Source organism: Sus scrofa, chromosome 15 (genome assembly GCF_054392235.1).
Source record: "Sus scrofa isolate SSC_HxYL_T2T_F1_AM1 chromosome 15, Sscrofa_HxYL_maternal_Yorkshire_Landrace_v2.0, whole genome shotgun sequence".
Lineage (NCBI taxonomy): Eukaryota > Metazoa > Chordata > Mammalia > Artiodactyla > Suidae > Sus > Sus scrofa.
Window position 1 is genome coordinate 82,749,112 of NC_139397.1, and position 21,403 is coordinate 82,770,514.

Consider the following 21,403-nt stretch of genomic DNA (forward strand, 5'->3'; position numbering starts at 1 on the left):
AATCTTTATATTAATCTATCATAGTCTTAGCTATGATTTGTATTACAATGATCTATGTTTTAAGTGGCTATCTTGAAAATTAATAAAATATCTATCACTATAAGAGAAATATTTATGCTTAGAAAATTCTGATTTTGATATTACTGTAATTTACATGATTTATGCCATACAGTTTTCAGTTGCATAAACATTAAAAAAGTCATTGAATAGCATTTTGAATATTTGCTGTATTGAGACATAATCTGTGTCTTTTTAACACATTAAAAGTGTGTTGATAGGATAGGATGATTATAAAAAGACTTTTGTGAGCATAACCTAATACCTATAAAATCATTTCTACTCTAAAGAATGAAAAATCAGATACAGGGAGCCATATGTTATTTAAAACCCAAATAAAATACCTCTTGTGATGGAATTCCCTTATGACACAGTGGGTTAAGGAACTGGTGTTGTCACTCCTGTGGCTCTGGTCACTGCTATGGTGTGGGTTTGATCCCTGGCCTGGAAACTTCCACATACTACAGATGTGGCAAAAAAACAAAAACAAAAACAAAAACAAAACAAAAACAACAAAAAACCAAAAAAACCCACTTCTTGTGAATAGATTATCCTACTTTAATAAATTGTTATTTTCTATACTATTATCATTGTGACTTAGGTAAGTTTATTTTTTTTTTGGACCAGCTACAACAACCAACTACAAAGTTAACAGGCTGTCAAGAAGAATTTCATTTGACTCTGGTGAAATTGGGTTTAGTATGTATTACTATCACCCAGATATTACACTTTTAGAGAAAAGATAATATTAACTTATTTCATATAAGTTAGATCACAAATGAATATGTTGCACTGCAATTTTCTTACGTACATTTCATATTTATGAGAATTCATCAGTCTCACTTCAAAGTCAACATTCATGTTATATCTAGGACATTGGCATCTTCTGAAGGTGTAGTTAAGCAGAGATTTGTCTATTGAATTAATTCTTATTCATTTTCCTATAAAATTTAGTTTGACAAATTTCTTAAAATATTTGATAATAAAACTAAATCTCATAAGAGTTCCCATAGTGGCTCAATGGTAATGAGCATCCATGAGGATGTGGGTTTAATCTCTGGCCTTGTTCAGTGGGTTAAGAATCTGGCATTGGAGTCCAGATATAAGTGATATCATATGGTATTTGTCTTTTTCTTTCTGACTTACTTCACTCAGTATGAGAGTCTCTAGTTCCATCCATGTTGCTGCAAATGGCATTATTTTGTTCTTTTTTATGGCTGAGTAGTATTCCATTGTGTATACATGCCACATCTTCCTAATCCAATCATCTGTTGATGGACATTTGGTAATGGGAGAAAAAAGAATGTATACATGTATGTGTAACTGGATCACCATGCTGTACAGTAGAAAAAAAATTGTATTGGGGAAATAACAATAAAAAAAGGAAGTAAAATCACAAGCTAATTTGCAGAAAAAAAATCTTGCATTCCTGTGAGCTGTGGTGTAGGTTGCAGACGTGGCTCGGATCTGGCATTTCTTTGGCTGTGGTGTATGCCTACAGCTGCAGCTCCAATTTGACCCTGGCCTGGGAAGTTCCATATACCACAGGCATAGCCCTAAAAAAACAGAAAACAAAAGAGAACAACTAAATCTCATATATTAACATTCTAAAAAAAAGAAATGCTTTGCTAATTCCTAAAGAAAGTATGCTATATAAAAGTAGTTTGTTTTTCCCTCTTATAATTTCTTGACTATATATATAGTTAGATTTTATATATATATATATATGTATGTATATATATATATAATATGTATAATAATATCTAAGGTATAGTGGTACATATTGGTGGGAACAGTTAAACATTTTAAAAACTGAGATGCCCTGTATTTTAATACTTTATTTTTTGGAGGAGTTTTAGGTTTACATCAAAATTGACAGGAAGTTTAAGGTATTCCCTATATATACCCTCTTGCCCACCCCCACACATGTATAGCCTCTCTCATTATTAACATCACTCACCATATGGTACATTTTTACTGAGGATGGACCCACATAGACACATCATAATCATTCCCAAACCCATAGTACACCTTAGGGCTCACTCCTGGTGTTTTATGTTCTATGAGTTTGGACAAGTGTATAATGACATATATCTGTCACTTTTAATGTCCTACAGAGTGTTTTATTTTGTTGTTGTTGTTATTTGCAATTTTTATTTATTTATTTATTTTTTTGTCTTTTTGCCTTTTCCAGGGCCGCTCCTGCGGCATATGGAGGTTCCCAGGCTAGGGGTCTAATCGGAGCTGTGGCCACCCGCCTACAGCAGAGCCAGAGCAACACGGGATCCTAGCCATGTCTGCAACCTATACCACAGCTCATGGCATCACCGAATCCTTAACCCACTGAGCAAGGCCAGCGATTGAACCTGCAACCTCATGGTTCCTAGTCAGGTTCATTAACCACTGTGCCACAACGGGAACTCCCATTATTTGCAATTTTATAATGATTTTTATTTTTTTCCATTATAGCTGGTTTACAGTGTTCTGTCAAATTTCTACTGTACAGCGAGGTGACCCAGTCACACATATATGTGTACATTCTTTTTTCTCACATTATCATGCTCCATCATAACTGACTAGATATAGTTGTCATTGCTATACAGTAGGATCTCATAGCTTCTCCATTTCAAATTCAATATTTTGCATCATGCAGAGTATTTTAATGTCCTAAAAATCCTGTTCTTAGCCTTTTCACCCCCTCACTCCCAGCAACCATTGATCCTTTTACTCTCTCCATAGTTTTCCAGAATGTCACATAGTTGAAATCATATAGTATGTAGCCTTTTCAGATCAGCTTCTTTCACATACTAATACACTTCTAAGATTCCTTCATGTCTGGATAGCTCATTTCTTTTTTAGCACTTAATAATATTTTATTGTCTGGATGAATCAAGTGTATTTATTAGTTCACCTATTGAAAGACATCTTGGTTTCTTCCAAGTTTTGGAAGTTATGAATATAAACATAGGTTTTGGCAATTATGCTATAAATTTCTGTGTGCATGGTTTTCTTTATGGGCATAAGTTTCAACTCTTTGGGTAAATATCAAGGAGAGAAATTACTAGATCATAAGGTAAAAGTATGTTTAGTTTTGTAAGAAACTGCTAAGCTGCCTTCCAAAGTGGCTGTACCATTTTTCACTCCCAACAGTGGTGAATGAGAGTTCCTGTTGCTTCACATCCTTGCCAGCATAGGTGTTGGTCAGTGTTCTGGATTTTGGGCATTTAAATAGGTTCATACTGGTATTTCATTGTTTTAATCTTCATTTTCCTGCTTACATGTCATGTGAAGCATCTTTTCATATGCTTATTTTCCATCTGTATATCTTTGGTGAGTTGTCTTAAAATCGTTGGCCCATTTTTTTATTAGGTTGTTGGTTTTATTACTGTTGTGTTCTAAGAGGTCTTTGCTTATTTTGCATAACTGTACTTTATTAGGTCTATCTTTTTCAAATCTGTGGCTTGTCTTCTAATTCTCTTGACATTGTCCTTCACAAAGCACAAGTTTTCAATTTAAATGAAGTCCAGCTTCTTTCTTTGATGGATAGTGTGTCTGGTATTATATCTAAAAAGGCACCACCATACCCAAGATCATCTAGTTTTCTCCCATGTTGTTTTCTGGGTGGTTATATATTTACATTTTACATTTAGATCTATGATCCATTTTGAAAAAAGTATAAGGTCTCTGTCCAGATTAATGTTTCTGCATATGGATGTGAAATTGTTCCAGCACCATTTATTGTAGAGACTTTGTTCCCCTTTAGTACCTTTGTTTCTTTGTCAAAAATCAGTTGACTGTATTCATGGGAGTCTATTTCTTGGCTCTCTATTCTGTTCCATTGATCTAGTTGTCTGTTCTTTTGCCAATATCACACTACCGTGATTGTCAGAGTGCTGTAGTAAGTATATTGAAGTTGGGTGGTGTTAGTTCTCCAACTTTGTTCTACTTCTTCAATATTACTTTGGCTATTCTGAGTCTTTTGCCTTTCTATATAAACTTTAAAATCAGTTTGTTGATGTCCATAAATTAATGTGCTAGAATTTTAATTGTTATTGCTTTGGATCTATAGATCAAGTTGGAAAGAACTGACATCTTGATAATACATAGAATCCTTATCCATGAACATGGATGCCCTTCCTCTTTCATTATTTTTATTGTGTTTCAAGACTGATATCAGTGTCCTTTCAACTAGGTTATTGTTGAGACATAGAAGAAATATTATATGAAAATTCTTGACCCATAGAAGATGTTGATAAATTTAAAAATCTGTTTTGACTTTTTATTTTATCTTATAATCTTACCATAGTCAACTACTATTTCAATGAAAAAAAGTTTAAAGGACTCATTTATGGATATAAAAGAACTATGGTCATTTTTAAGAATCTTGTAACTTTCATATTGAATGTTGTACTGCTCGTGGGATTTAATTATAAATAGTTTTATCTTGCACCATCCCTTTGTATTTATTCCTAAATGAAAACTGTTATTTTGCTCCTGAATGAAAAGTTTGGTGGGTTCTCCAGCTTTTCTAGTCATTCTTCAGTAACTTAAAGTCTTCTAATCAGTAATTAAAATATTTAGTCTCATGTAATAGTGACCACTTTGAATTTGCTTTAACCACAAGGTCTTTTATTCCCCTCTCTTCCACAGGCATGATGTGCTCCAGTCGAGGACAAAGACTATAGTTGATTTTTTCCCCTCTTACCATGAACTTCTTCTTCTAGATATGCCATCATAATCCTAACTCTAGTTTCTAATCCCTTTAGATATGGAGCATAGGAAATGAAAAGAACCAAGGGGAATAGAGCAGGAAATTCTTAGTTAACTAGTAGTACTACAAGCTGATGTTACAATGGACTATTACTCTGCGTTAAAAAGGATAAGTTATTGATACATTCAGAGACATAGATAAATCTCAAAATCTTAAAGGCAAAGTCATTACGCTAAGGGAATGACTACGGTCTCAAAAAGCTATACACCATGTTTTCACTAACATCGTATTTTGGAAAAGGCAAAACTATAGCAACAAAGGAGTTCCCGTCATGGCTCAGAGAAAACGAATTTGACTAGCATTCATGAGGACACAGGTTTGATCCCTGGGCTCGCTCAGTGGGTTAAGGATCTGACGTTGCTGTGAGCTGTGGTGTAGATCATAGACGTGGCTCAGATCCCATGTTGCTATGGTGGTGGCATAGGCCAGTGGCTACAGCTTCAATTTGACCCCTAGCCTGGGAACCTCCACATGCCGCAAGTGTGGTCCTAAAAAGACAAAAAAAAAAAAAAATACCTATAGCAATGGGGACCAGATTAGTTGTTGCCAGGGGTTAGGGAAGCAACAGTGATGTGACTGCAAAGAAGCATCATAAGAGAGTTCTTCGGTGAATTATATCGAGCACAATTTTAGTATAAGTGAATTTTATCATAGTCTACGCTCCTATTACTTTTAAATATAGCATCTATAATGAGAGAAAATGTGTGTGTATTAAAGACATGTAGAGATAATTTCCATGATGGTATAAGTAGTCCAAAATAATCATCACATTTGATTTCATGTTTGATAATATAGATACATTATATATTTACATTTTATGTATTTATGATCTTACATTATATTTGACTTAATGTAATGCTAAATTTAGTCTTAATTTCCCAAGTCTACTCTGGATGAGTGCTGCTATGGGGGGCAGAGGATCAGTGAGTTTGGAGTGGTGTTGAAGGCGGTGACCAGGACATTTGAAGCTCCGAGTCGTGTTAATGCTTGTTCATGTCTGTGATTTCCGTAGACACTCCATCACAGCGGGTACAGTTTATTCTTGGAACTGAGGATGATGATGAGGAACACATTCCTCACGACCTTTTCACTGAACTGGATGAGATTTGCTGGCGTGAAGGTGAGGATGCTGAGTGGAGAGAAACAGCCAGGTGAGGATTTTTTTTGTTGAAGTATGAAGGTATATTGAAGAATTTTCGTGCTATTAGAAAAAGAGATTTCTAATGCCACAATTTTGCCAACATCCATCAGTGCTGCTGATTTCTGAAATTGCTCATCTGGCCTGGGCATATCCTATAATGGGATGTGGGTCAGAATGAAATCTGAAGGCTGTAATTATAGTAAACAGTGATGCAGAACCAGCAACAGCTGCAGTCTTAAAGATAAACAGTAGCATAATTTGTGTGTCATCAGGAAAACAATAGAAATCTAACAGTAATTTATTTCTATCTTTTCAAGTGCTAGCTTGTACCCCAACTAGTGATATTATATGATAATTTGAGTGTGGGACTTTTCAAAAGAAAGGGCAAACATTATAAAAAACTCAAGGTGTAGTCCTGGATTTATGTGCTATTTGTTGAGGGTAAGAATATTTAGTAATGTGTTTCTAGGATATACGCACATTTAAACCTAGTGGTTTTTTAAAAATAACTTAAAAATTACTTTTTCTGTTATTTGTAATTAATATTTCTATATTGCCATGTAATTGATGAATTGCTATAAGAGAGCAATAAATAAATATTCATTTACCTTTTATTCATCATTTCTTGCTTATTTACTCACTTATTTAACAAATAGTTATGGCATATCTATTATGTGCCAGGTGCAATGGATGTAGAACTACAACAAAAATCTTAGATTTGCCTTTAACAATCTGACCATATGACACGGGATTTAGATAAACAAATTTGTAAATACTGTATAATGAATGCTGTGATACAAGGGTGCACAAGGCAATGTGGAACTTTTACCCACTGCTTCCCAAATTTTAATGTGTAAATACATATTACCTGGGAAAGACAGATTTGAAATGTAGATTCCGGAGGTCTCAGGTAAAAAGTCTCAGATCTTGCATTTAATGACCACCATAACTTAGCCAGTGTTAGTGTGGAATTAAATGTTTAATCATGATAATATTATAAATAATACTGACCTGGTTAATTCTTTAAAAAAATTTTTTTTTCATTTTAGTTGGTTTACAGTGTTCTGTCAATTTCTACTGTAGCAATGTGACCCAGTCTTACATACATATACATATATGTATATATATATATATATAATTTTCCTCACCTTATCCTCCATCATATTACATTACAAGTGACGAGATATAGTTCCCTGTGCTATACAGCAGGATCTCATTGCTTAGCCACTCCAAATGCAATAGTTTGCATCTATTAACCCTATACTCCCAGTCCATCCCACTCCCTCCTCCCCGCCTCCTTTGGTAACCACAAGTCTGTTCTCCAAGTCCGTGAGTTTCTATTCTGCAGAAAGGTTCATTTGCGCCGTATATTAGATTCCAGATATAAGTGATATCATACAGGTATTTTCTTTCTCTTTCTGACTTAGTTCACTTAGTATGAGGGTCTCTAGATCCATCCATGTTTCTGAAAATGGAATTATTTTGTTTGTTTTTATGGCTGTGACTTGGTTAATTCTTGTTTGATATGTTCTGAGTAGTCTTTTTTTTTTTTTTTTTTTTTTTTTTTTTAATCTTTTTCAGGGCTGCACGCGTGGCATTTGGAGGTTCCCGGGCTAGAGGTCTAATCGGAGCTACAGCTGCTGGCCTACACCACAGCCACCGGCCTACGCCACAGCCACAGCAATGCTGGATCCAAGCCGTGTCTGCGACCTACACCACAGCTCATGGCAACCCCGGATCCTTAACCCACTGAGCGAGGCCAGGGATTGAACCCTCAACCTCATGGTTCCCAGTCGGATTCGTTTCTGCTGCGCCACAGTGGGAACTCCCCTGAGTAGTCTTTATAGCTCTCTTTCATTTAAAAAATACCAAAAGTAAATAGAAGAAAATAAAAATGGTTTACACCTAGTTCATCTCTGTTAACATTTTTTTAAAAAAGAGTAAAACTAACTTTCTAATATTTAAAATTCAAAAATCATAGAAAGGTAAAAAACAAGAGTATTCCTCTACACTTGTTCACAGTACATCTCTTCAAAGGTAATCACTGTCGGTTTTATCTTGTATATCTTTTCATAAAAAATGTAGTGCCTAGGTCTCTGTGTAAATGTATGCCTTTTTTATATTTACATAAGAGGATTATGTACCACACTCATGCTTTACTTTTTTCATTTAATATATTTGGATCATTTTCTGTCTTATGAATACAGATTACTCAATCTTTTTAATCTTTTTAATGACTGTATTCCATTTAATTATGTGGATGAACTTTCATTTATTTAGCAGGTCTTGATAGGGATTTAGGTTGGTTTTTGTTTTGTTTTGTTTTTTGCTGCAAATATTGCTTCAATGATCATTCATACATATTTTGGTATTATTTTGTAGATATTTATGTAGGGTGAATTTTTTTTTTTTTTTGTCTTTTTGCTATTTCTTGGGCTGCTCCCCGGCATGTGGAGGTTCCAGGCTAGGGGTCCAATCAGAGCTGAAGCCACTGGCTTACGCCAGAGCCAGAGCAACGCGGGATCCAAGCCGTGTCTGCGACCTACACCACAGCTCATGGCAACGCTGGATCTTTAACCCACTGAGCAAGGGCAGGGACCGAACCTGCAACCCCATGGTTCCTAGTCGGATTCGTTAACCACTGCGCCACGATGGGAACTCCCCTGTAGGGTGAATTTTTAACAGTGGAATTTATGCATCAAAGAAAACTGACTTTTTAAAACTTTTATATATTGCAAAATTGTTTTCATAAAATGTTTTAGTAATGTACACTTCAATCAGCAATCTATGAAAATGCTTATTTCCCTCAAACCTTTGCCACACAAAATTGTCAAACTTCTAAATTTTTGTGCTAATTTTATAGATGTAAAATAAACTTCATTGTTTTAATCTGTATTTCTTTAATTACTAGTGAAATTGAACATCTTTTCATATGTTTTAATTTTTTTCCCGAGAACTGTTTATTTCCTTTACCTGTTTCATTTCAAGTCATTTATTTTTCATTTGCCTTTTTAAATGCCTTAAACTGTGGTGTGTTATTCTGTGTGAATTATCTTTTTAATTAAAAAATTACATAATTTCTTTCTGATGCTATTATAATATTTTAAGCATAAAACTAAATCTGAAACAAATTTTAAGATTAAGAAACATCTACCTAAAATTTTTCTTCTAACCACATCAAAACTAAGTACTACTTTCAAATACATAATGTGTGTTCCTCTTCTTTTTTTGACGCAGAAAAATAATATATGACAATATTCTCTATGAACTAGTGTAAATTTTGCTCTTTTGTGATTAGAGAGTTACTGATAACAAATTTAAAGAGCAAACCTCCTATTTAAAGCCAGAAGAATCTATCTTCAACTGGTAATAAGAAATAGGTATTCCCTGGGAGTTCCTATTGTGGCTCAGCAGGTTAAGAACCCAACATTATTGTCCATGGGTTTGATCCCTGGCTTGACCAGTCGGTTAAAGATCTGGCATTGCAGCAAGCTGTGGCATAGGTTATAGATGCTGCTCGAATCTGGCATTTCTGTGTCTGTGAGGTAGGCTGGCAGCTGTAGCTCTGATTGGACCCCTAGCCTGGGAACTTCCATATGTAGCATGTGTGGTGGTAAAAATAAATAGGATACCTGGCTGACTTGAAGGAAGGAGATATGGTGGTTATGGCAATTACACAGCTCTGGTTAGTTAGAATCTCTTTAATCAATTGCTGAGAAGTACTTTTTGGAAACATTTCTTTTATATTTCTTCACTCTCATCCTACAGAATAGAGCTGAGAAGTATGATTAGAAGCTAACACAACATTGTAAATCAACTATACGCCAATAAAGTTTTTTGAAGTGAAAAAAGAGGAGTATGTGTTTTGGCAGGAGTAACTCCCTTATTTGTCAAATGATTGGTGATTTTTCACCTACTGGATCAAACAGTGATCTGTTCCTTTTAACCAGTAACTTCCTTGTAACTTTCCCACCCTCATAGAGCTAGGAGATAACAGAGCAATGCTAGCTCATTAGTCTGTTACAGTGGAGCAGGTAGGATTTTCTCATGCTCTAATGGATTAACTTGGGTGACATGTTTATCCTAAGCCACCAAAATGTGTTTATTTATAAAGAATGAAGGCGATGATCTGGTTACATATTAGTCTTCTCTAATGTTATTAGATAAGACCTGTGTTCTTAACCCTGCTTCTGGAAACATACACATGGTGCAGATATTTGAGGTTCAGGAAAACATTTGATGAGCAATCAAAATAGTAACAGACAAAGAAGAGGAGAGTAGATGAATTCTGGCTGAGACATGATATGCCAGGGAAGAACAGAATGTAGTTATTGAGAAATGGTGTAGCTTTTAAAGTGGTAGAAGTATTTTGCTCTGGATGCCCTAGTTCATCTAAAAGGGCTAATTCTAGTTGATTCATGACTCTATCTGATTTTTCAAATGCAATTTAATTCTAATAAATCATTAGCATAACCATTTGAAGCAATTCTTTCTTTTGATTAGTATTCCAGGAGGGATTAATATTTTTCTAATATTACTAGAAATAAAAAGGATATTTTATCAGCACACTGCACCTGTCACATAGCACATCTTGAATAATTCATGCCCACTGTTGTTGCCAAGTAAAACTTAAGCAAGTTTTAGATTTTGAAGCTAAATTTTTGAATCATAATTATTTAATAAATGTTTGTGAAAACCAGCTGTTCACTTTTAAAAACCCTAAAAGAAGCCATATGACAGCACTAATGAAATCAACACAATTACAATGTCCCGCTTATAAATAACATATCATGTTATTAATAGAAAAGTACGGAAAGATACCACAGCTGTGCAAATGTGGAGAAAACATGTTTGACTCACTGTGGTTGCCCTTTCAAAATGCTTCCCACAAATGAGCTCAGCAGAGACAAAGCAGGGGGTAGCAGTTAGGCCTCTGATACATACATGGTAATATGGAAAAGATTATTACATCAAAACAATTTTATTGATGCTGTGAAGGTATTTGATATTCAAAATTAGTAAAAGTTCAAGTCATCAAGATTTTTCAGTGCAATTTGAAGTGTGAAAATAATAAGGATTAAGAACAGTTAATGCTAATAAACTCTGTGTTTTGTTATATTTTATTTCCCCTTTCCCTTGAAATAGGCACTTTATATTTATATATGTTATTCTCCAGAACCCACCCATGTTCCTCCTTCATCCTCCATATCCTCAACTCTATCCAAAAAAGGATGTTTTCTCTTGAGAGTTCATGACTTCCCTCAAGGTTATAATTTTGGGTGATCTAGTAACTCCTTTCCTCCCTATTTGGGTAGAATCAGAGAATAAAAATTATTAGAAAATGTAAACTAAGTTAGTGGGAATAAAATAAAAAGGTAAATTCTATAGTTAAATTCTAATTTGTAAAATAATTTCATTTTGTAGATTTTTAATATGAAATTTATAGAGGAGATTATCATGAACTTAATCCTTAAAGTATTCACGAAACACCTAGTTTACATTGTTGTTTAATAGAAAGAGATTCCAATGTGTTAATTATGGATAAAAACAGATCCAGGCATACTGAAGGAAATGAAAATAATCTCAGCAGAGTTTCAATCCACCTCTCCCCCATGGAAAGTGTCATGCAATTGGACTACAGTTACAATTTTTTTCATTGCCCATCACATCTCATTCATGACTGTGATACTCTTGTTTGCTTTGGTTTGCTATTCAAACAAATGTCAGCTGAGTTTATTTGAAAACTGGAACAAATTGAAGCACTTTAGGTCATTAATTGCAATCAGGCATTTTGTAACTGGCAGTATATGCAGTGACTACAAATCTTGAAATAGGATTTGGTGTGTAATGAGACCTGCAAATTTCTGTCTTTGGAGTATGAAATGGAATAAAAAAGCAGAAAAGAGAGATATACTTATGTATCTTTAAAATATATTCATTTAAAATCTTTTAAAGCCTTTGGCATCATTCTGTAGTTGGCGTGAAGCACCGAATCTTGAAATGTTTAGTAACTTGATATCTGTAACTTGTGGGTTCCTTTTTATGGAAAGTATCTTATGTTTCCTCCTGTAATATGCATATAACCAATGGTTATATAAAACCATCCATGCATATAACTTATATTTGGTCATCTTAATTGAACTGCTTGGAACTCCCTAGAGTCTCTATTCTTTTCTGAAAGACCAATCCCGCAAATTGAAGAAACTTATTCTAAAGGAAGGACTATACCTTTTCGATTTGTTTTTAAAATGTCTTTTCAGATAGATATGTAGATCACCAGAACAGAATAGAGAACTAAGGAAGATAAAGCCAAGTACAGCTAACCGGTTTTGGACAAAGGTTGAAAGCTATTAAGTGGAGGAAGAATTGTCTTTTCAACAAATGGTACTGGAGTAATTAAAGAGCTATAGCTAAAAATATTGACCTCAATCTCAACTTCACTGTGTATACAAAAATCAATTCAAAATAATAAATGTAAAATGTAAAGCGATATAAATGTTAGAGGAAACATAGGAGAAAAATTTCAAAACCTAAGGCTGCAAGATGAGGTTTTAGACATAATACCAAAAGCATAATCTATTAAAGAAAATATTCTTAAATTGGACTTTACCAGAATTAAAAACTTTTATGCTGCAAAAAATCCTGTTAAGAGGATGAAGAGGGAGTTCCCGTCGTGGCACAGTGGAAATGAATCTGACTAGGGATCATGAAGTGCTGGTTCAATCCCTGGCCTCACTCAGTGGGCTAAGGATCCAGTGTTGCCATGAGCTGTGGTGTATGTCGCAGATGCAGCTTGGATCTGGCATTGCTGTAGCTGTGGTGTAGGCCGGCAGCTGTAGCTCCAATTAGACCCCTAGCCTGGGAACCTCCATATGCCGTGGGTGTGGACCTAAAAAGAACAAACAAAAAAGAAAAAGAAGGTGAAGAAAAGCTACAAACAAGGAGAAAATATTTGCAAACCATATATTTGACAAAAATATTATATCAAGTTCAACAGTATGAAAACAAATCAATTAGAAACTGGGCAAAAACACAAACTGAACTTTCAAAGAGATACACATGGCAAATAAACACATAAAATAGTGTTCAACATCATTAGCCATTAGGAAATGTAAATTAAAACCACTGTAAGTTGCCACTGCATGCCTGACAGGCTAGCTAAAATATAAAAATAATCATAATAGCAAATGCTGTGGAGGATGTGGAAGCTGGATCTCTCATCCATTGCTGATGGAAGACAGTTTGTTAGTTTCTTATAAAACGAAACATGCATTAGTAAATATGACTCAGCAATTACAGTCTTGGGCATTTATCCTAGAGAAACAAAACTTATATTCACACAAAAACCTTTACATAAATGTTCATAGCAGCTTCATTTGTAATAGCAAAAACTTATAAACAACTAAAATATCCTTCAGTGGGTGAATGGTTAAATACACTTTGGTATATCCATATAATGGAATGCTTTCCAGCAATAAAAAGAAACAAACTATTGATATATACAGCAACTTGGATTTCAAGGGCTTTGCTGTTTAGTTAAAAACATCAGTTTCAAAAGATTGCAAACTGTGTGATTCCATTTTACATAACATCCTCAAAATGACAAAACTGTAGTGATGAAGAACAGATTAATGATTGTAAGGGGCAGAAACAGAGTGGAGATTGAGAATGTAAAGAAAGCTCCTTTGTGGGGATGAAACAGTTTTGTATCTTCATTATGGTGATGGCTACTGAATTTGTACATGATATAGAAATGCAGAGAACTGTTCATATACAAACATGCCTATATACATACACCCCACATTTTTTTGAGATTCTTAAATTTTAAATATTCGCTTTCAAAGGAAGCAAGATAAAATGATGTAGGTGCTTTGTTACTTATTTATCTTCACTGCTCTCTGAGAGTAAAATTTATAAATTTCCTGAGAAGCAGGTGGATCATTTTGTGTGTGAATGAAGAAGTCCATGGATATTTAAAAATGAACTTATTATTAGTATAATTTCAACTTATAAACAAAATTATTGTATAGGTTGGTTTATAGATTTACATTTAATTAAGAAACATGTTTTTTAAATAATATATCAGCACTCTTTTCAGGATTTCTTGAATGAAAACTTTAAATACAATATTTTAGTAGTAATTCTATTTAGGAAGAGGACAGAAATGAGAACTCCATGGTCCCCTAAACACTGTTACACCCTTTCATGATCTAATTCTTCTTTACTACCCAATAGACTGGAAAGTAGATTTGAAATCTGACAAGGTTCTTTAGTCAAAACAACACCAGCAAAAGTGCTGCTATACAGACTCCCTTCTTTCATTCTTTTTGTCTGAAAACCACATCATATGTGAATATTATATAAAGTGACAGAAGAGTTAACAAGAGAGGAAGAAAACACAGAACATTTTTCAACTGGAGATTTGTTTCAGACAAGGATGAAAACTAAATGTTAAATCAGTTGTTTTTACTATAGGCTTTAGCATAAAATATTTAAGCTAAAAATTCCATAAATCCCACTGAAGTAATTGTACTATGGTGGAAAATGGGCACAGACTCTGGAGAAAAACAAGAACAGCTGGAACTGAATTTGATTTTATAAGATTAGTGACTAGGTGATTTTGTCAGTTTTTGAATGTGTTAACTTTGTCTCCTCATTTTACAAATTAGAAAACTGTGGCCCAGAGAAGTTGAAAGACTTTTCCTTGGTCACATAGCAATTTAGATGTAGAGTAGGGACAAGAGCATAGATTTGTTTTTATTCCCAACTTTTCCAAGACACTTTCCATAACACTATCCCACTTCAAAATGTCCATCAATAGGTTGATCCTTTGAGATATTGACATTTATAATGCGACCTGGCATTTTACACCTGGCAAGAAATACTAATTCATTATATCTATTAAAATTATATTCAATCTCACCATTAATTCTAATTAGGAATTTGATGCTGGTTTGAATGGCTAAAATTTGTTATCAGTTGGGATAGGCTAAATTATGCTATTAAAAATGTCCTGTAATCTCAAAGGCTTAAAATCGCAAGGTTTATTTATTGTTCATGATACACATCCACCATGAATCAGTGGTGATTCTGCACTGCTGTTGCTTAGAGACTCCAGATGATAGAGAAGCCCACGTCATGAACATAGCTGGTCTCATTATCAGGGAAAAAGAGAGCACCAGTAGGTCTCACCCTGGTAATGAAAAACTCCAGTCTAGAAGTGGCACAAATAATTTCTAATCACAATTTGTTGTCAATAGTGGCCTCACCCAGTTAAAAAGACAGCCAGGTAGTAAAGAGTGGTACTCTTTACTAAGAAAGAAGAAGTAGTTATAGTTGATGAGCAGTATCAATGACCATTATGTGATTTATGATATGATGACCCTGTTAAGGGCTGAAAATTGTTAAGAATCACTAATATGGAAAAATTTCCCACTGTGTAGACAAAAATACTCTATAAAATTATCAGCATCAAAGAGTTAGTGTCAGTTATTTTTGCTTAAATCTAAGTTTTTTTTCAACCTTTGAGCATTCTATAAATGTATGATAGGCATAGATATAATTTCCTCTCTGTAAACTTTTGGCTGGTACAGCTGGTCTTCCCTATTAGCTTCCTGACAATGTTTCGCTCCCTGAATATTGAGGAGAGAGCCACGGCTTTATCTTTCTTGAGACCCCACACATTAATCATTCCGATTAGCCCTTTCAGTTAGTTTTTTTTTAAGCTGGCTGATCCACTGGTTCCTTAACTAGTTACTGTAACATGCTTGTCCTCTGTCGGAGTTGGATCATTTGATTATACATTTATAGAGAATTTGGGTGATACTGTATGGAGAGAAGAATTTAGGGCAAAAGTGACAAGGAAAGAAAAAAATGAGGAAAATGGTGGGGAAGGAAGGGAGGAAAGGCATTTAAGCTAGGGTTTATTAAAAATGAAGGAATTAAGTTGGTCATGTACTGGGATTAGAAAGCAAGTCCCTAAAAGAATAAGAGATTTAGCGATAGTGCCAGAGCAGTAAAATCATTGGTTTCTCTTTATTCTTTCCATTTATCTTACTTAGAAACAATCTCAGATATTACTACTCATTTCACTCCAAGAAAGCAGTGGTCTCCCATTTGGCATCATGATATCAAGGTTCTTCTCCTATTCTCTATCTCTGGCAGGAATACCCAGGGAATGAGGGCTGAGATCAGTTCTCATGGATTTAGTCCTTAGGAAATGACTGCAATCACTAGGTTTCAAACACCCCTAATAAGTATTTTTCCTATGGCATATTCCCCAGATTATACTAAATTCACTAAAAATCAAGGAGCACATTTTTCAAGAGATTCAAATATTGGTTTAGGACCTCTCACTGAAGCAAAATGAATAATCTTTCATTTTCCTTTTTTTTTTTTTTTTTTTTTTTTTTTGTCTTTTGTCTTTTTAGGGCCACACCCGCTACACATGGAGATTCCCAGGCTAGGGTCGAATCAGAGCTGTAGCTGCCTACACAACAGCCACAGCAACTCGGGATCTGAGCTGTGTCTGTGACCTGCACCACAGCTCATGGGAACACCAGATCCTTAACCCACTGATCAGGGCCAGGGATCGAACCTGCATCCTCATGGACACTAGTTGGGTTTGTTAACCACTGAGCCACGATGGGAACTCTATCTTTCATTTTCTTTTGCATCTTTTTCAATCACCATTACCTTTCCATGAGGTATACTCGCTATTAGTTCTACAATATATTCACTGTGACCACTGATTAAACACTTATGTTAGTGTATTTTTCAGCGCTAGAAAAATTAGTAAAAATAACTTATGAGTTCTTCTTTGTTTTCAATACATCTTTCAATGACAAAAAGTATGTTTGTTAAATAGAATTAAAATGAAATAAACCTGATGATTTTGGTGGCTTTTACTTACCTCTAAAACCCTTGAAATCAAGAAGCAGTGTGACTATATTTCTACTTCTTATTATTGGGATAAAGGGTCATTCATCTATAATATAATATTCAATATGCTGATAACAAGGTTTATTTGTGTAGGTGGTTGAAGTTTGAAGAAGATGTGGAAGATGGAGGGGAAAGGTGGAGTAAACCTTATGTGGCAACTCTTTCATTGCACAGCTTGTTTGAATTGAGAAGTTGTATTCTGAATGGAACTGTGCTGCTGGACATGCATGCCAACACTTTGGAAGAAATTGCAGGTATATCTTCTTTTCGCCCTAGTCTATTTCACTCTTATGGGGATAGCTGATTTTATTATTCCCTTTTTCTTAAATTCTATCCATGTGTGACTTTTTGATCAGTCATCAGTGTATGAAACCTTAACAATAACTTTGTTTTATCACCTCATTTTATATAAAAGAAGTTGAATCTCAGAAATATGGTCTAACTTGCCAGTGGCAAGTCTAGAATAAGACCGTATATCTTTTTTTAAAATTACTCAATGAATTGTATTACATTTATGATTGTACTACGAGCATCACAACCCAATTTTATAACATTTCTATCTCAAACCCCCACCCCATTCCTGCATCCCCCAACCTGTCTCCCTTGGAAATCATGAGTTTTTCAACGTTGGTGAGTCAATATCTGTTCTGTGAAGGAGTTCGTTGTATCCTTGTTTTCGATTCCAACATGTAAGTGATAGCATTTGATGTTGGTGTCTTGCTGTCTGATTGACTTTACTTAGCATGGTAATTTCTAGGTCCATCCATGTTGCTGCAAATGCCATTATTTCTTTCCTTTTGATGGCTGAGTAATATTCCATTGTGTATATGTACCACATCTTCTTGATATACTCCTCTGTCACTGGACATTTAGGTTGTATCAATGTCTTAGCTAGTGTATATAGTGCTTCAGTGAACATTGGAGTACATGTGTCTTTTTGAGTCATGGTTTTCTCTGGATAGATGACCAGGAGTAGGACTGCTGGATCAAATGTTAATTTTAGTTTTAGTTTTCTGAGGTACATCCATACTGTTTCCTACAGAGGTTGCACCAATTTACATTCCTACCAAGAGTGTAAGAGGGTTCCCTTTTCTCCACACCCTCTCCAGCATTTATTGTTGGTAGATTTTTTTGATAATGGCCATTCTGGCCAGTGTAAGGTGGTACCTCATCGTAATTTTGATTTGCATTTCTCTAATAATTAGTGATGTTGAACATCTTTTCATGCTTTTTTTTGCCATCCGTATGTCTTCTTTGGAGAATCATCTGTTTAGATCTTCTGACTATTTTTGTTTGATGGCATTTTTTATTTTTTTGGTATGGAGCTACAAGAGGTGTTTATAAATTTTGGAGATGAATCCCTTGTCAATTGCTTCATTTGCAAATATTTTCTCCCATTCTGTGGATTGTCTTTTCATTTTGTTTGGGGTTTCCTTTGCTGTGCAGAAACTTTTAAGTTTAATTAAGTCCCATTTGTTTGTTTTTATTGTCATTACTCTAGGAGGTGGATCTGAGAAGATATTGTTGTGGATTGTGCCGGAGAGTGTTTGGCCTATGTTTCCCTCTAAAAGTTTTATAGTATCTGGTTTATATTTATGTCTTTAATCCATTTTGAGTTTATTTTTGTGTACGGTGTTAGGAAGTGTTTTGATGCCTAGAACATTTTTTTACATGTGTTCTAATTCCACATGTAAAAAATTCATTCTTTTACATGCGGCTGTCTGGTTTTCCCAGCACCACTCATTGAAGGGGCTGTCTTTTCTCCATTGTATATTCTTGCTTCCTTTGTCATAGATGAGTTGGCTGTAGGTGCGTGGGTTTAATTCTGGGCATTTCTAGCCTGTTCCACTCATCTATATTTCTTTCTTTGTGCTGGTACCATATGATTTTGATGACTGTAGATTTGTAGCATAGTGTTAATTCGGGGAGCCTGATTTTTCCAGATGCATTTTTCCTTCTCAGGATGGCTTTGGCTATTCTGGGTCTTTTGTGCTTCCAAACAAACTTTTCTTTTTTTTTTGTCTTTTTTTTTTGTTGTTGTTGTTGTTGTTGTTGCTATTTCTTGGGCCACTTCCGCGGCATATGGAGGTTCCCAGGCTAGGGGTTGAATCGGAGCTGTAGCCACCGGCCTACGCCAGAGCCACAGCAACGCGGGATCCAAGCTGCGTCTGCAACCTACACCACAGCTCACGGCAACGCTGGATCTTTAACCCACTGAGCAAGGGCAGGGACCGAACCCGCAACCTCATGGTTCCTAGTCGGATTCGTTAACCACTGCGCCACGACGGGAACTCCCCAAACAAACTTTAAGATATTTTGTTTGAGTTCTGTGAAAAATGTTCTTAGTAATTTGATAGGGATTGCATTGAATCTGTTGACTGCCTTGGGTAGTATAGTCATTTTGATAATATTGACTCTTCTAATCCAAGAGCATGGTATGTCTTTCCATCGATTTGTGCCATCTTTGATTTCTTTCGTCAGTGTCTTAGAGTTCTCAGGATGCAGGTCTTTTGTCTCTTTAGGTAGGTTTAGTCCTAGGTATTTTACTCTTTTGGATGCAACGGTAAGTGGGATTGCTTCCCTAATTTCACTTTCTGATCTTCCATTGTTAGTATATAGAAATACCATCAATTTCTGTGTATTAATTTTGTATCCCGTGACTTTGCCAAATTCATGGATGAACTCTAACAGTTTTCTGGTAGAGTTCTTAGGATTCTCTTCATACAGTATCATGTCATCTGCAAATAGGGATTGTTTTACTTCTTCCTTTCCAATTTGGATTCCTTTTATTTCTTTTGCTTCTCTGATTGCCGTGGCTAGGACTTCCAAAACTATGTTGAATGGCAGTGGCGAGAGCAGACATCCTTGTCTTGTTCCTGATCTCAGTGGGAATTCTTTCAGCTTTTCACCATTGAGAATGACGTTAGCTGTGGGTTTGTCATATATGGCCTTTATTATGTTGAGGTCGGTTCCCTCTATGCCCACTTTCTGAAGGGTTTTTATCAGAAATGGGTGTTGGATTTTGTCAAAGGCTTTTTCTGCATCTATTGAGAGCATCATATGGTTTTTACTCTTCAGTTTGTTAATGGGGTGTATCACACGGATTGATTTTTGGATGTTGAAGAAGCCTTGCCTCCCTGGGGTAAATCCTACTTGATCATTGATGTGCAATCCTTTTTTTTTTTTTTTTTTTTTATTATTATTTTTTTTTATTATTAAATTTTATTTTCCCACTGTACAGCAAGGGGGTCAGGTTATCCTTACATGTATACATTACAATTACAGTTTTTCCCCCATCATTTCTTCTGTTGCAACATGAGTATCTAGACATAGTTCTCAATGCTATTCAGCGGGATCTCCTTGTAAATCTATTCTACGTTGTGACTGATAAGCCTAAGCTCCCGATCCCTCCCACTCCCTCCCCCTCCCATCAGGCAACCACAAGTCTCTTCTCCAAGTCCATGATTGATTTTCTTTTCTGAGGAGATGTTCATTTGTGCTGCATATTAGATTCCAGTTATAAGTGATGTCATATGGTATTTGTCTTTGTCTTTCTGGCTCATTTCACTCAGTATGAGATTCTCTAGTTCCATCCATGTTGCTGCAAATGGCATGATGTCATCCTTTTTTATGGCTGAGTAGTATTCCATCGTGTATATATACCACATCTTCCGAATCCAATCCTCTGTCGATGGACATTTGGATTGTTTCCATGTCCTGGCTATTGTGAATAGTGCTGCAATGAACATGCGGGTGCATGTGTCTCTTTTAAGTAGAGCTTTGTCCGGATAGATGCCCAAGAGTGGGATTGCAGGGTCATATGGAAGTTCTATGTATAGATTTCTAAGGTATCTCCAAACTGTTCTCCATAGTGGCTGTACCAGTTTACATTCCCACCAACAGTGCAGGAGGGTTCCCTTTTCTCCACAGCCCCTCCAGCACTTGTTATTTGTGGATTTATTAATGATGGCCATTCTGACTGGTGTGAGGTGGTATCTCATGGTAGTTTTGATTTGCATTTCTCTTATAATCAGCGATGTTGAGCATTTTTTCATGTGTTTGTTGGCCATCTGTATATCTTCCTGCAATCCTTTTTAATGTATTGTTGGATTTGGTTTGCAAGTGTTTTGTTGAGGGTTTTTGCATGTATGTTCATTGGTGATATTGGCCTGTAATTTTCTTTTTTTGTGGTATCTTTTTCTGGTTTTGGTATGAGGGTGACGGTGGCCTCATGGAATGAATTTGGGAGTGTTCCATCGTCTGCAATTTCAGGGAGTAGTTTCATAAGGATAGGTGTTAGCTCATGTCTAAATGCTTGATAGAATTCACCTGTGGGAGTTCCCGTTGTGGCTCAGTGGTTAATGAATCCGACTAGGAACCACGAGGTTGTGGGTTCAATCCCTGGCCTTGAAGGACCCAGTGTAGCCATGAGCTGTGGTGTAGGTTGCAGACACAGCTCGGATCCCGCATTGCTGTGGCTCTGGTGTAGGCCG

At 35.6% G+C, this 21,403-nt stretch overlaps 1 protein-coding gene across 34 annotated transcripts in view; it reads left to right on the plus strand.

Annotated features, from left to right (window-relative positions):
* The window catches only part of SLC4A10 (solute carrier family 4 member 10), a 428,088-nt gene that overhangs the window by 266,143 nt on the left and 140,542 nt on the right, over positions 1-21,403 (plus strand). For all 34 annotated transcript variants that reach the window (XM_085001241.1, XM_085001266.1, XM_085001254.1 and 31 more), the window contains 2 exons: positions 5,841-5,979; positions 17,004-17,164. In XM_085001241.1, the coding sequence (XP_084857367.1) occupies positions 5,841-5,979; positions 17,004-17,164 (300 nt within the window). The remainder of the gene's footprint in view (positions 1-5,840; positions 5,980-17,003; positions 17,165-21,403) is intronic.